This window comes from Urtica dioica, chromosome 10 (assembly GCF_054948205.1).
Source record: "Urtica dioica subsp. dioica isolate 48M chromosome 10, U.dioica_male_clone48M_v1_H2, whole genome shotgun sequence".
Classification (NCBI taxonomy): Eukaryota; Viridiplantae; Streptophyta; class Magnoliopsida; order Rosales; family Urticaceae; genus Urtica; species Urtica dioica.
In genome coordinates, this window is record NC_142765.1 from 22,960,532 (window position 1) to 22,976,112 (window position 15,581).

Here is a 15,581-nt window from a genome sequence, read left to right on the forward strand (position 1 = left end):
ATAATATGCTGTTTTTGTTCTCAGTTGACTCTCTCATGCTTCCAAAACTCCAATATATTCATACGCTAGGACTATATTTGATTAAGAAGGATGTGACTTGAACAAAAAAATGTATTTTAAAGGTAACGATCTGTACACGTAGAACAGTTCGTAGTCTAATATACATTTCTGCTCTGAATCTACAACACTGCGAACCAAACTAAACGAGTTTTTTTTTTTTTTTTATTTATCACCAGTAATCTTTGCATGAGCAATGGCCTCTAGAGAAGCAGTGAAAACCAGAGCTATCCCTAAGATATATGTCTCTACGTGTGACAATGGAAACGCATTTCAAAAAGGCGTGGCAATCACCGCAGACCGTGATGTTCTTCACGACCCGGACAGGTCTTCCCGGGCCAGCCATTAGAACTCCATAAGCTGTGGCGAGCTTCGCTGAGTGATGGAACAGGAAATCCTCCTTCTGATGCTCCCCCGCGTCGTGAAGAACAAAGCTCGGGTCGGGGACGTAACCGACTTTTCGGCACTCCCGGATCAGAATCTCGAGCCCGCTGTGTATGTCCTTGGATTGGTGGTGGGATTTGTCTCTTGCGTAGAACGAATGGATTTCGTTCCCGTGGACGATCCAGCTCTGCCCGGGTCGTTTTCTGAGACCCTTCTCTCTCATGCCCTGTCTGATACTTTCCGAGAAATGCCATCTTCCGGAAGCAGAGTACAGATTCGAAACGAGCACTTGGCTCGACACATCTCGAGCTTCCATAGCGAGGATTCGCTTCTCGACCCTTTTACCGACTCTCGTATTTCGGCGAATTCTGCAACTGTCGAGCAATGCTCGCCACGCTGACATGTCGGGCTCGGACGGCAAGCCGTTGATCACTTCCTCGGCTTCTTCCATGAAACCCCAGAAGCCCAAAACTCCGACGAAAGCTGCGATTTGGTCCGGGCTCGGATCAACACCGTAACGGGTATTCAACGAGCGAAACAGTTTACGACAATCGTGGACTAAATCGGAGGCCGTGTGCCTATAAGCCGAAATGACCAGAGACAATGTGAGCTCGTCTGGTTTCAAGCGCATCTTTTGCATCTTCGACCACACGAGCAAGGCGTCGTCGCCTTTTCGGTGGAGAAGATGGGCGGTGATGAGACCGTTCCACGACACCACGTCTCGATTCGGCATCAAATCGAACGCCTTGATCGCATCGTCGACCGTCCAACACTTTGCGTACATGCTGAGAATCGCGTTCCCTAGCTGTAAATCCGTCGAAAACCCGAGTTTGACTGTGAGGCCGTGGATTTGCTTTCCCATCTCGAGGAACGCGGTGCTTCCACAGACAGCGAGAATCGAAGTTGCGGCGACTTCGTCCAAAACCATCGTCCCGTCCGATTGGCTACCGTGGAAGAGAGAAATCGCCGCTTTTAGCTTGCCAACTCGGGCGTACCCACAAATCATCGAGGTCAAGATCATGGACTTGCTGCGATGAATCGGCCATCTTTGGAACATCATATTCACGTTGTACATCTTACCACACCTTGCGTACATATCAAGCAACGCCGATTCCACAAAAGCATTTGAGCCGCAACCGGATTTGACTACGAACCCGTGAATTTGGTGAGCAACTTTAGCCTCCCCGAGCAAGCCACAGGCATTCACAACGCTTGTCAAAGTGTGGTCTGTCAACTCCAAAGACTTGCTAATCATGGCTATGAAGAACACCAACGCCCTGAAACCTTGGCCGTTCTTACAAAACCCCGCCAAGATTGAATTATACGAATAAGAGTTCCTCTTGGGCATTTTCTCGAATATTTCCAAAGCCGAATCCGTCAAACCGAACCCCATATAAGCTATGATCATTTCCGTCCATGTTATAACATCTCTAACGGGCATTTGCTCGAACAAAGCCGTGACATCTTCAACCCTACCACACGTACTGTAGAATCGTATTAGCGCATTACCAACTTTTAAATCCCCTACTAATCCACTCTTTATTGCAAGAGCATGAACTTCTTTACCTCTATCCGAACCACCCCTGCGACCACAAGCACTCAACAGAGTCGAAACCGTGATTTCATCGATTTCCCGCATCGCACGAAACAGCTCAAACGCTTTACCATACAATCCCTCCTTCACTGCGCTCGACAGAACAGAATTCCACGAAGTGAGGTAGTCTCTCTGAGGCATTTCATCGAACAGCTTGCCCGCGAATTCAAAACGTCTACTTTTCACGTACAAGCTCATCAACGAATTAGCCACAAACACGCAGCCCAAATATCCAGTCTTGATCGCCAAGGCATGAACTTGAAGCCCTAAACGAACCTCCAGTACCCGAATACAAGCCGTTAAGATAGCCACGAAACCGTACTCGTTAGGCTCAATCCCAAGCCTTCTCATCTCCATGAAAAGCTTGATAGCTTCGTCCTCGCGGCTCGACTTCGAAAATCCCGATATCATAGCCGTAAAAGCTGTCAAATCAGGCCGAGAAAGTCCCAAAAATATCTTATGAGCTTCGCAGACAAACCCTAGCTTTAGATAGGCCGAGATAAGAGCATTTCCGAACAGAGCACCATCACCACCGAGCTTCGCAACCGAAGCGTGTACGGCCTCGGCAAGCTCGACATAGCCGAGACGGACCGAGACTCTGAGCGCTTCGAACAAATCGACGACGTCGTAATCCACGAAGCGCGTGAGCGAAGAATAGTCGTGGAAGAACTCGGAGGTGAAAAGCGGTTCTTGATTGAGGCTAAAGGGTTTGGGGGAAGCGACGCACTGGGCTTGAGAGGCGGAGAAGAAGACATGGTTAGGGTTTCGACGAGGTCTGAGCTTGAAATGAAAGACTGAGAGACTTGAGGAAGAAGAAGATGAAGAAGAAGGCGGATGAGATAACGGTAGCGAAGTTGCCGAAGAAAATTGCGGTGAGATAACATTAGCCATAATTTTTTATTATTTTTTTCCTGCGTATATTATTAGAGTCTCATATTATTATTCATGCTCCAAAGATTAATCTTTATTCCTAAATAAATATGTACATATAATTTTATTATTTTTTAAAAAGAGTAACATGTTCTATTAAAAAAAAAAAAAAAAAAAGAGTAACATGTCATTAACTTCACGTACCCAAATCCACAGGGACCACCCCCCACTGCTGCCTTCAAAAAAAAAAAAAAACTTCACGTACCCAAATCAATTTTTAATACATGTTTAATGGAAGATGGATACTCAAATAGCCCAAAAGATTGTTATGAAATTTAGGGTATGTTTGATTGGGGATTGAGAGTAATGTTAATCATATTCCTGAAAATCTCAAAGATTATCTTGTTTGGTATAAGTTAATGATAAAAAAAATTATGAAAATTACTTTAAAATAAGATAATTTTAACATCATCAAAAAAGTGTTATTCAAATTACCATCTCATGATTTTTTTTTTTTTTTTTATTTTATTTATTATAAACGCATATGTACGTTGGTGACCTCCGTATAAGTAGTGTCACCAATATTTAGTGCAAACACAACAACGACGAGTTCTAGATCATGGGTTGGTGACCTCTTCTGGTAGTCCTTCAGCAGGCGCGAGGCATAGATAACAACCTGCTCATGTTGCATAAGGATCTCACCTAGACCTTGTTTAGATGCATCATAATAAGTTGCAAATTCGTCTACTCCTCGAGGAATGAAAAGTATTGGCATTGTTAGTCTTTTCTTCAATTCTAAAAAGCTTTTCTCACAAGTTTATGACAAAATTAACTTATGCCTCTTACGATTCAATTAGGTTAAGGACATGATTAGCTTAGAAAATCATTCCACAAATTTTCTATAGTAGCTTGCAAGACCTAAAAAGCTCCTTACCCCAGTAATCGTATTCAGCTAATTCAATTGCTTTATAGCTTCTACTTTTGCAGGATTAACCATGATCCCGAAACTGCTGAAAACATGACCAAGGAAAATGACTTTAGAAATGACTCGTCGGGGTGTGACACTCCTTCCCCCCCAATGTGGCTCCAACACTGGGTCTAGGAGTTGTGGTCCGCAACTGCCTGCATGGTAGTGTTGTTGCGGCCTTCGTCCTCCACGACCCGTTTATGGCTGAATGTCTTGCTTTGCAAAAAGTCTTGCTCTTTGCTTGATCTCTTGCCGTCAAAGATGACTTGTTGGAGATGGATTGCATGCGTGCGATCATGGAAATTAATTAATTCGATGATTTTTATATTAAAAAATTTCTAGAAGACAGCTTCCCACTTCTTCTCGAGAAATAAGTGGGCTAAAAATGATGCTCAATTTCACATGTGGTAATTACGCCAAGATCTCTTTTTTTTAGTTGGAGGAGGAATCCGCACGAATCGGATTTTTTTAGGAATATATAGGGACGCGCTTGACTGGGGAGAATCCGATGCAACCATGTCTCTTGGAAGGGCAATGTGTCGGCAGATACTCTTGCAAAGAAGTCCTTAAATTACAATTCTAATGTACCGTGGATGTTAGAAACTCATCGTATTGCTTTCGTTGTCATGGTTTATCCTCACAAATTTAATAATAAAGGTCAGTTTTACTGTTTAAAAAAATATTGAGACATTTAAGCTGACTAGATTATGAAGCGAATATTCCTTCTAATTTTATATCCAATCATGTCCGTCGGGCGGTTTAAAATACTGACAGTATACCTCGGTATACCGTCGGTACATTGGAAATTAGGGAGGCTCGATATAGAAATAACCACAACACCCTAATTACCGATAAAGATCGATATTCTTTTTACTTAGTAATGCATCACGTACCGATATTTCTTCTTCTCGCGCCAAAAGTCGCTGCTCAATTGCGTATTCGTGACTATCCGGCGTCTCGGAATACTCAAAAATCATTGAAACTATGTTGTAGACTTGCATTTTTATAGATCATATTAACTTAGTATTTTATTTCGCGGCTACGGTTCACACAATAAAAAGGGAATGGGACGAGAGGCCCTAACGTCCAAAAACAAACAAAAATGGACCTATGTCAAATATGCAAACAATTTTGTGGATTTGATAGAAATAAAGATCCATGAAAAAAAAAAATAGAGAAATATGTGTGTTTACATGAAAGTCCTGAATTTAAGTTCTTTAGTTTGCAAAAATAACATTGAATTAATAAAAAAAAAATTACATAAGAAATAAATGGAGTTCATTTTTTATATTTACTATTAAGAATTAAAAAAAATGTGGAAGTAATATTATGATACATATGTATATATAAACTTTTACTTTATACATATTTAGTATGAAAATTGTCGATATACCCGTCGTTATTCAATATATCAAGGGAAAATATCGGTAGTATCCCTCGTGTTTAATCAAAATGCGAGATTTATCCTTTCTATTTCTAGAAATATCAGATATATCCCTTCAGTTTAATATAAATGACATATATCTCCCCTAAAAAAATGTTATATTACAAATATCACCCTTTTCGTTTATTTTTTACAAAAAAAAAAAATTTGAACTCCCAAAAATACCCTTAATAGAATAAATATTTATTTACTGTTTTATTTAAAAAAAAATCAAAATCTCTCTTTATAAAAAAAATCATTAACTTTTTATAAAGAAATTTTTTAATTTAATTTTTTTGTATATAGAATAGAAAATAAAAAATTATTTCATTAAGGGTATTTTGGGGAGTTTAAATTATTTTTTTGTAAAAAATAAACGAAAAAGGATGATATTTGTAATTTAACATTTTTTAGGGGATGTATATATCATTTATATTAAACTAAATGGATATGTCTGATATTTCTAGAAATAAAAGGGATAAATCTCGTATTTCGATTAAACGCGAAGGGTACTCGTGATATTTTCTCAATAACTTTAAATCGGTTTAAATTGATAGCATTATTAAAATTATTATGACTATCCGTATACCAATAATAGTGTATTCCGCCCTTTTTCTCCTTGGGAGCCCACTCGCTGATTCCCATTCGCAAACCTCGCGTTAGCAAACCAAAAGCTGTTTCATCGCTACACAGCTTTAGAGAGAGAGAGAGAGATAGAGAGAGAGAGCCTATAGATATAGTCCAAATATGGATATTGAAGGCAGTCCAGCTTCCCATGGATTCCGCATGCCCGCAGAGTGGGAACCCCATTCGCAGTGTTGGATTGGTTGGCCGGTCAGTTCTTTTCCCTTTTTTTCTTCATTTTTTTTCCCTTTTTTGTGATCTAATCAGGAATTCTTTCGATTTACAGGAGCGCCCAGATAACTGGAGAGAACACGGCGTGCCCGCTCAAGACGTGTTCGTCAAGGTAGCTTCGGCGATTTCCAAGTTTGAGCCCGTCACGGTCTGTGCAAGCCCTAATCAGGTTCGTCATATTGAATTAAAAAAAAAAAATACGGTACTTTTTTTTTAGGTATGGAAAATTGGGAAATCATGACTCTTGTGTTTTTCATTTGCTGTTTATTCAGTGGAACAATGCTCGGGGTCAGCTACCGAAACACATCAGGGTTGTTGAGATGAGTATGAATGATTCCTGGTTTCGTGATTCCGGTCCTACTGTAAGCTTTTTTCTTTCTTTCTTTCTTCTTTTTCTTGAAGCTCTGTCTGTGATATGATATGATGTATTTGGGGTCATTGTAATAATAAGTTGTTAGTTACGGATTGGTTTTAGAATAGTTCTGAGTGATGCAGCTGGGAAAACGATCAAGAAAATCTCGGATAGTGTGATCTGAGAACTATTAAGCGATTCCCTTTTGAATACTTGATAAAGAGTAGGTCTCTTCTGACATGATATCTATGGAGAACTGTGTGACTGTACTTGGTGCGAAAGGAACACCAGATTTTTTAGAGGAGGAAATTTTCCGCCACAACGATAGGTGGTGATCGGAGGAGGGTTTTCCAAAGACTTGAGTGCTTGTCATGTACTCTAGGTCAATGACGTTTTTTTTTTCCTTTTCTTTTTGTAAACATAAAAAAAAAAAAAAAAAAAAAAAAAAAAAAAAAAAAACATAATTGATCAATACAAGTTTTTTTTTTCTTTTTCTTTAGTTGGCTGACTAACTTACCCGATTGATTATTTGTGGGGATATTTCCATGTGGTTCCATCAATTTCTTGTGTAGAGAGGGAATATATGAGTGTGAGAAAGGAAGGAAATATATGAGTTTATAGAGAGGGAAATGAAGGAATTTATTTTTGGGAGTGTTATAGGTCTCTGGAATACTCTATTATCTTCTGATTTTGTGTCTATGAATTAATGAATATTGAAGGTTCTTATCACCCTGTTCTCGTGATTGCTTTGAAAACCAATGGTTTTTCTTGTATTAAAAACGAACGATTCGCCTTTTTTTAGTTTGTATTAAGAAGAAGCGATTCTAGCTCGGAATACAAAATCGCGGGCATTGATTGGAATTTCAATAGTTGGGGTGGTAAGATCCTGGTTTATTTATTAAAAAAAATGTTAATATCAAGCTCTTTTGGTATTTTCAAAAAAAGGAAATGATCTGAACTTATTTCCAGGTTGTGAAGAAGGGTGTTATCAAGATTGGAGCCTCGACCTTCTTGTTGCACGGAAGGTCCATTTACTTACAAATCACTTATATTTCGCTTTTTTCTTTATGAAATAGTGAAGTTCTTATTTATGTGTTATCTTATTTACCAAGAAGCTGTTGATTCATTAAACTAACTTTCGTTGTTTGCCATATTAGATTCTCGAAATTGAGAAGGTTCCGAGATTTCCACAGTCTGTGATTCTAGAAGGTGGAAGCATACATGTCGATGGAGAAGGTGAATATGTATTTTATTTATTCTTTTCTCCCATGGAAAAGTTAAAGACTACAATAATTGATTCTTCTCACATTCAAATTTCTTAGTAATTATGCAATTATTATATGGAATAAAAAGTTGCCCCAGAAACTTTTCTACTGAGCTTTCTCTGATAAAAGTTGCTGAATGATATGTCTTTTTCAACCCGTGGTCGGTACACACTTGTATCCAATGAATGCTTTTTTTCTTTTTCTTTTTTTTTCTTCGAGTACAAATAGTTACATTATTGCCTCTCTCCAGGAACTTGCCTTACCACGGAAGAGTGTCTGTTGAATAAGAACAGGAATCCGGATTTGACAAAGGAGCAAATAGAGGACGTACTAAAGTCATACCTCGGAGTCAAAAAAGTTATTTGGTTACCTCGAGGGCTGTATGGTACATAATCACTTTGAGAAGTTTATTTATTATTTTGTGATCTTTTGGGACGCTGATTAAAGATGTTTAACGAGTTTGGTGTTTGTATCAGGTGATGATGACACGAATGGCCATATTGACAATCTTTGCTGCTTTGTGAGACCCGGAGTTGTCATGCTTTCGTGGACCGACGATGAATCTGATCCTCAGTACGAGAGATCTATTGAGGCCTTTTCGGTTCTTCGTGATTCTACCGATGCTTGTGGCAGGAAACTCGACATCATAAAGATCCATGTACCGGGACCGATGTACATGACCCAGCAAGAGTCTAATGGAGTTAAAGAGGTAGTGCTAAAACTAAATCTCTTCTGCTGAATAATCTATGGGTGTAACTTATATGTTCATGCGAATCACAAGACCGAAGAAGGATGAGAAACACACATCATTATGACTATAAACAACTTTTTTTTTTTAATTAATTTCATCTCTCTTTTTCGGAATCTTGGTTGTGCAATTACTTTAAAATGAGTGATAAAAAAATGTCAACATGAAAAAGTGATGATAAAAAGTCATTTATTGTGTGTTACTTTAAGGCAATAATGTAAACTTCCCAGAGAAGAAATATCAGTCTACTTTTGGATAAATCAGTAGTTGAATAGGATTTATAAACTTTTAATCTATAATAGATGGAAAATGAAGCTAAACCAAGACTCGAGGGCGTGAGACTTGCTGCGTCGTATGTGAATTTCTACATTGCTAACGGAGGAATCGTTGCCCCACAATTTGGGGATAAGAAGTGGGACGACGAAGCTATGCGCGTCCTATCTCAAGCCTTTCCCAATCACCAAGTAAGCCAATGAATTTAAATTTCATTTCAAATAGCTTAAATTACGAGGTCAATCTTTGTACAAACAACGTTTTGGTCCTTGACAAGATGTGCTTTTATAATAACAAACTCATTCACAGAAAAGTAGCAAGATTGCAGAATCTAAGCTAGAAAAGACAAGTACTTCAAGCTCAAATAGCAGAAGACCCAAATTCCGGTCATTTAACTTTTAGATAAATTGTTCAAAATAGTCATTCGAAATTAATTGACTAGCAAAATAGCCAAAATTTCAATAAAATAGCCAAAATTACAACGCCATTAAAATTTTTGACGATTTATATAAGTAGTTTACCACTTTAAAAAAATGTAGTCACATGGTCAAAAAAAGTTATTGAAATTTGGTTCCTAGCACGTTTTAGCAATTTCACTAGTCGACAAACCTTGACTATTTTGTAAATTCATTAATTTCAATTTGCTATTTAACTATAACGCCCTTAATTTCAATGATGTAAAATGCTATATGATTAATGACGCCACATCACTAAACGTGGCTAGATTTTAAACATGCTTGAAACGTTGACTAGATCGCAAATCCAACGTTTCAAGTGGCGTAGTCCGTGAGATTTTTCATATAATTTTATTGTCTTTTTAATATCATATATAGGTCATTGAGGGTCCATTACCACTTTGTAAGCTTAATCATTTGATGATCACCAATTCAATCATCAATAATAATATCGATTTATGTATTTTTGTTAATATAGAGTGGTCTCTTAATGAAAACATAAAATCATGAGGTCAATGAAATGAGATTGTTTGTGACACTTAAAAAAATGTGTGTGTCAATGGTTTGATTGTGGTTTTTCAGGTTGTGGGTATTGAAGGGGCAAGAGAGATTGTGTTAGCTGGCGGGAATATACACTGCATTACCCAGCAACAACCGGCTTTTCCACTCTAATTCCCACACCACACAAGAATTGATGGTTCAATCATCATATAATTTTTATTTTATTTATAAATCTTATACTTAGTTATATATAAAAACTTGTATTGATTTATTTTAATTATTTAATGTAAGAGTTTGATGACATGTCTCCCTCAGAATTTACATGTTCTCAACCAGAAACTCAATTTAAAGTTTATTTAGAAGAGCCAAAAAATGAATGGGAACATCGATTTAGACATCCTCGCTTATCGGAAGTTAATGAATGTCAGAATCCCATCGTTGCGGCAATGACTCGTGATGTATTAGCCGTTCCCGTTTCAACTATCACTTCGGAATCTTCGTTTAGTACCGGCGGTAGAGTTTTGGATGCATATCGTAGCCGATTTATACCTAGCACAGTCGAGACATTAGTTTGCACTCGTGATTGGTTTTATGGTAATTGTGTATTTTTTTTAAATTTTTTTTTATCATTTTAGTTTTATTAGTATTGAATTTATTTTTGTGTTGATATATTTAACAAATTATAAAATTTATGTAGGATGAAATGGAGAAGCCGATGGTTTCATAAAATACGTTTTGAAATTTAAGTTACATGACGAGGATGTAGAATCTGAAGGTTCAATTATTCATATTGACTATAAACTATTCATATGTCTTTTTTATTTGTTTTTGTGAAATATGATTGTATTTTGGAGTGATATTTTTCTATGACTACTATGTTTGTGATGATTTTATTTTGTCAAGATTTTCTTTTTCTTATGACTATTATGTTTTTGATAATTTAATCGCAATTAATTGAGTCGGAATGTCTAAACACGATTAAATAACTCATTCAACATGACTATTAAATGATTTAATTTAAACGATTATAAGTCTGTAAAAAAATAAACGGTCAGATTTGAATCTAATCTTCAAATATGATTAATAAATAGTCGAATTTAATTCTAATAATTATTTATGCAAACACGATTAAAGATATGAACATAAAATTATCATCTACATCATGTTTCATATTCGACGGTATGAAAATCACATTTTTTTTTTTTTTTTAATAAAACGTAGGCAAATGCAACAACATAAGAAATAATAGGTCTTATTTTACAATAAAATCGAAGTCTTCTCACGCTGCTGCCTTTATTCACGTGGCGATGCTTTGGCTGATGGCAAATTGTTACAACTTTAGGTCCACATTAAATGACCACTTAAATGCTTTCTTTGACTTTATTACTTAAATTTTAGTACAGTGAAAAAAAAGTTAAATAGCTATTAAATTAAAAATTTAATGAAATTGTTTACTACTTAAAGTTCATTTAAAAGTAATAAATAGTTAGAGATCTAAAAAAAAACCCCGAAATTATCTTTCATAACTACTATTATATCTGAGCATTACATCTCACATTAAATAAATAGTTCCATAGACAAATACACTATATATGTAATAAATGTAAAAAAAAAATGAAAAATACTAAAACGTAATGCAGTAACACGTGGAATTAAAATGATTACGCTATTTTACTACACCGGTAAATTAGAAAATCATAACTTCTGAAATTAAAATGAATAATTAAAGAGCAAATGACATATATAAAAATGTCGAGTTTATAATTTTTTAAAATATCGAGTTTGTGACTTACGTTTAAATAAAATGACGAAATTATATCATAAATAAATAATTGTGCTACAAATCATCTTTTTATTGACTGTTCATTAATGTTGACTATGATATTTATACGTAAATATCATTTTACCCTCTTTCATCCATGCTTTATAGTCCCATAATTTTTTTTTTTAATTTTTTAAAAATAACCCCCAATTCCCAATTTTAAAATCGAATTAAATCAAAATAGGCTAATAAAATTCATACTTCTCAAACTGCGATTTTGATTTCTGAATTTCACGCTCGAATCAGTGATTTTGATAATTTTTTAATATCGATTTTTATAATTTTCTCTGTCTGTGTTCTCTACAATATTCATATTTCAGAGATCGATTTTTTATTTATTTATTATTATAATAAATTACATATATGTCTATAAGAAGCAAATGAATAAAGATAAAATAAGGTTCACATGTAAATGTCATAGTAAACATTAATGAAAAGTCAACATATGAAATATTTGTAGTATAATGATCTATTTTAGAGTGTAATTTCATCAGTTTAATTAAACATAGAGTACAAACTCAACATTTTTTAAAACAAAAAATTGAATTCGACATTTCATTTAAACACATGATATATATGTCATTTTCTCATAATTAAACATATATGATGTATCTAATCTATAATTTCTAATGATTAATTCTCTAAAGTGGTTTGCATAGATTTTATTTTCTTAATAAATTCCGTGCTCAAAATCAATCAAGTTGTGGGATGCATGCAAAAAATACGAAGCAATGCACATCCATGTGTCTAGTTGACATTTCATTTTATTTTTTATAGATCCCAAAAATCGAAACAATCACACGCAGATTCTTTCATTTTCATTTTCACCCTCTCTAAAAAAAAAAAAAAAAAAAAAAAACCCCGAAATGAATCAGTAATTGGGAAAAACAAAACGAAGTCTTAAAAAACAAACAAACATCCCAAAATACCACCAAAGAGAGAAATTGACCTTAATTTCGTTCGTTTCTCACTACGCTCTTTCCGACACACACATATTATATAAATCCATACATACACAGATAGATATATACATAGAGAGAAATCGGAGAAGATGGGGTGTTCATTCTCGGGATTGAACGCTCTGTACGACGCCGTTAATGGCGGTGGGGACGTGTGGATCAACGAGAACAGGTTCAAGATCGTGAGGCAGCTCGGCGAGGGCGGTTTCGCTTACGTCTTTTTGGTCAAAGAAATCGTCGCCGACAATTCCTCTGCCAATTCCGGTGGCTTGGCCAAGAAAGTCAAGGACACCTCTCATCTCTCTGGTTCGCCTCTCTTCATTCCCGATTCCTAGCTACAATCTGAATCTGTGGCTTCATTTCTTTTTCGTGCTCTTTCAATTGCTTGATCTAGATCGCTTTCTTATTGATCGCGCTTTGCGTTCTCTGTGATATTGTTCATTTTGAAGATCTTAGATTTTTTTTTTTTTTTTTATATATTTATTTAACTTGTGATGAGTGATCTGCACTGTTTACTCGATGATGAATTTTTATTTTAGCTCTTAGTCGCTGATTTCCTTGACAGCAATTTCAAAGATGTGATCTTATGCGAATTGTTAATTCATAATGTAGTGTCTTGAATTCATATTGAGGATGAGGAAATTATTTGTTAATTTCAATGTTATTTTTAAAATTTTATTCTTTTTTCGGCTGCGAATCATATTGAATAATCATGTACGTATCTTGTTGGATTCATAGATGATGGGACTTATGCTATGAAGAAGGTTCTCATTCAGACCACTGAACAGTTGGAATTGGTTAGAGAGGAGATCCGTGTCTCATCGCTCTTCAGTCATCCTAACTTGCTTCCACTGCTTGATCACGCCATTATTGCTGTCAAGGTTTTCAATAATCCTCCTCATATCTAGCTTGGAAATTTGATAGACTCTCGATTTCTTAGCGCACACTAACTGTTTTTTTTGTTAAATTTCTCGACATTTTATTTAGGTATTGAATTTTACTGTCTGGTATTTTTTTTTCTTGAACCACTGGTTTACTTGTGATATTGAGTTTTTTTTTTTTAATTCTGCAAATAAAGTAGGAAGAAACAAAACCAAATATGCATTGCTTCTCTCTCGTAGGGTATTATGGTATTTTTCTGGTTGTGAGTCATGTTTAAGGGACTCATGGGAGATGTTAAAAAGTAGAAGATTGACCTTTTAAGTTTCAGTTTTCTAGTTTTTGTTCGTTAGCTATCTAGCACAACCTGAATTCTTTTCTGCATTTAAGCACATCTTCTCATATGACCAGATACGATAATTTAATTAGTACAAGTTCTTTTAAATATTTTAATTGTGCAAATTTTTACTTGTGTATATCTGCTATATTTTTCTTCCATTTGAAGGCTACACAAGAGGGATCTTGGAAGCACGAGGCGTACTTACTATTCCCAGTCCATTTGGATGGAACATTATTGGATAATGCAAACGCTATGAAAGCTAAAAAAGAGCACTTCTCCAACTTGGACGTTCTCCATATCTTCCGCCAGGTACACAAAGTTTGACATTTCCCCTTCAACATAATATTTGGTATTTCTGTATGAAGTTCTCATTGTATATGTGATTACCAAATGTATCTGTTAGTGCTGTGTAGATTATGCTTGTCCCAGGTATACTCTTCTGTATTGATCTGAGAAATGAGTTCAGTTCTGCGTAATTCTGATCCGAGCCTCTATGCGCCAAAAAAATATTAACCCACGAATCAATATGACAGCTTTGCGCAGGACTGAAGCACATGCACAGCTTAGATCCACCATATGCTCACAATGATGTGAAGCCTGGTAATGTCCTTATAACTCATAGAAAAGGGCAACCGCCACTGGCCATTCTGATGGATTTCGGCAGCGCTGGACCGGCAAGGAAGCAGATCCGTTCTCGTTCAGAGGCCCTCAAGTTGCAGGTTCGTCTTTCATTTTTTTTTTTTTTTTTTTTTCTTTTTTTGTGTGTGACATAACAACTGTTTATGTGGTTGATTCTACCATCTACCTTGATTTTGGTGTATTAGATAAAAGCATATGTTTAAAGACTTAGGTGCGTAAAAAACTTGGTTAAATAAAGTACCCACGATGCTTATGTCAAGGGGTCAGACCCACAGTTTGGGTTCGACTGGTAGTCAAAACAAGTTTGAATGCCACTCCCCCATTGCTCTAAAACCTGTACTGAGCTTTGATTTACTATCCGTTGATACGATTTTAAGGTGCCAGAATAAGTATATCATTACATGCATAACAGTGCGAATGTTTATCTATTGCTGCTGATTGTACAGGAATGGGCATCTGAGCATTGTTCAGCACCTTTTCGAGCTCCGGAGTTGTGGGACTGTCCCAGTCAAGCAGACATTGACGAGAGAACCGATATTTGGTCGTTAGGATGCACTTTATTTGCAATAATGTGAGATTCCAATCCTCAGTTTTTTTTTTTTTTTTTTTTTTTTTTTAATACACATCCTTTTAAAATTTAATGATTTGCAACGTATGTTCAGGCACGGAGGAGTATCTCCGTTCGAGTATGCACTCGGAGAGTCCGGAGGAAGCTTGCAATTGGCGGTTGTGAATGCCCAAGTGAAATGGCCTGGCGGGCCCGCCAACCCTCCATACCCGGAGCCTCTTCGCCAATTCGTGACGTGGATGCTTCAGCCTCAGGCCGCGGTCCGGCCCCGCATCGATGATATCATCATTCACGTCGATAAGTTGATCTCAAAGTTCTCTCAATGAGATAAAATAATGGCACACACAATGTGAAATACGCGTTGAAAAGCTCACCCGTTTAATGTCTTTCCTACGATCCAACATTCGTGTACTCAATATATGAAATAGGAAAAATTGGATTAGTTATTGTGAAATCGAGTATGATTGATGTAATTTTTTTGCCTTTTTTACGATTTTATTTCTGTTCTTGTGCCATCCTTTCATTGGCTTTTATAGGTTCGTTCGATTGGATCGGGCAGTAAAAAAAAGCAGAATAATTGTGATGCCATATATTCTTATTTATTTGATTATCTTTGATTCTTAAACAAGT

General features: G+C 36.2%; 3 protein-coding genes across 3 annotated transcripts; 2 read left to right on the plus strand and 1 right to left on the minus strand.

Annotated features, from left to right (window-relative positions):
• Positions 1 to 2,926, minus strand: EMB175 (Pentatricopeptide repeat (PPR) superfamily protein). Its single transcript, XM_089627990.1, has one exon. The coding sequence runs from the start codon at positions 2,924 to 2,926 to the stop codon at positions 230 to 232; it is 2,697 nt and encodes an 898-aa protein (XP_089484116.1). The 3' UTR covers positions 1 to 229.
• A 2,956-nt stretch (positions 2,927 to 5,882) lies between these two features.
• On the plus strand, positions 5,883 to 10,240 carry EMB1873 (porphyromonas-type peptidyl-arginine deiminase family protein). Its single transcript, XM_089629104.1, has 10 exons — positions 5,883 to 6,129; positions 6,206 to 6,319; positions 6,423 to 6,512; positions 7,305 to 7,380; positions 7,472 to 7,527; positions 7,660 to 7,738; positions 8,018 to 8,152; positions 8,244 to 8,476; positions 8,818 to 8,979; positions 9,826 to 10,240. Exons 1-10 carry the CDS (start codon positions 6,043 to 6,045, stop codon positions 9,913 to 9,915), a joined length of 1,122 nt encoding a protein of 373 aa, XP_089485230.1. The 5' UTR covers positions 5,883 to 6,042; the 3' UTR covers positions 9,916 to 10,240.
• Positions 10,241 to 12,417: 2,177 nt separating this feature from the next.
• On the plus strand, positions 12,418 to 15,579 carry PK3 (serine/threonine protein kinase 3). The gene is made up of 6 exons (XM_089628495.1): positions 12,418 to 12,831; positions 13,264 to 13,406; positions 13,910 to 14,053; positions 14,278 to 14,463; positions 14,830 to 14,954; positions 15,046 to 15,579. Exons 1-6 carry the CDS (start codon positions 12,618 to 12,620, stop codon positions 15,275 to 15,277), a joined length of 1,044 nt encoding a protein of 347 aa, XP_089484621.1. The 5' UTR covers positions 12,418 to 12,617; the 3' UTR covers positions 15,278 to 15,579.
• Positions 15,580 to 15,581: the final 2 nt, after the last annotated feature.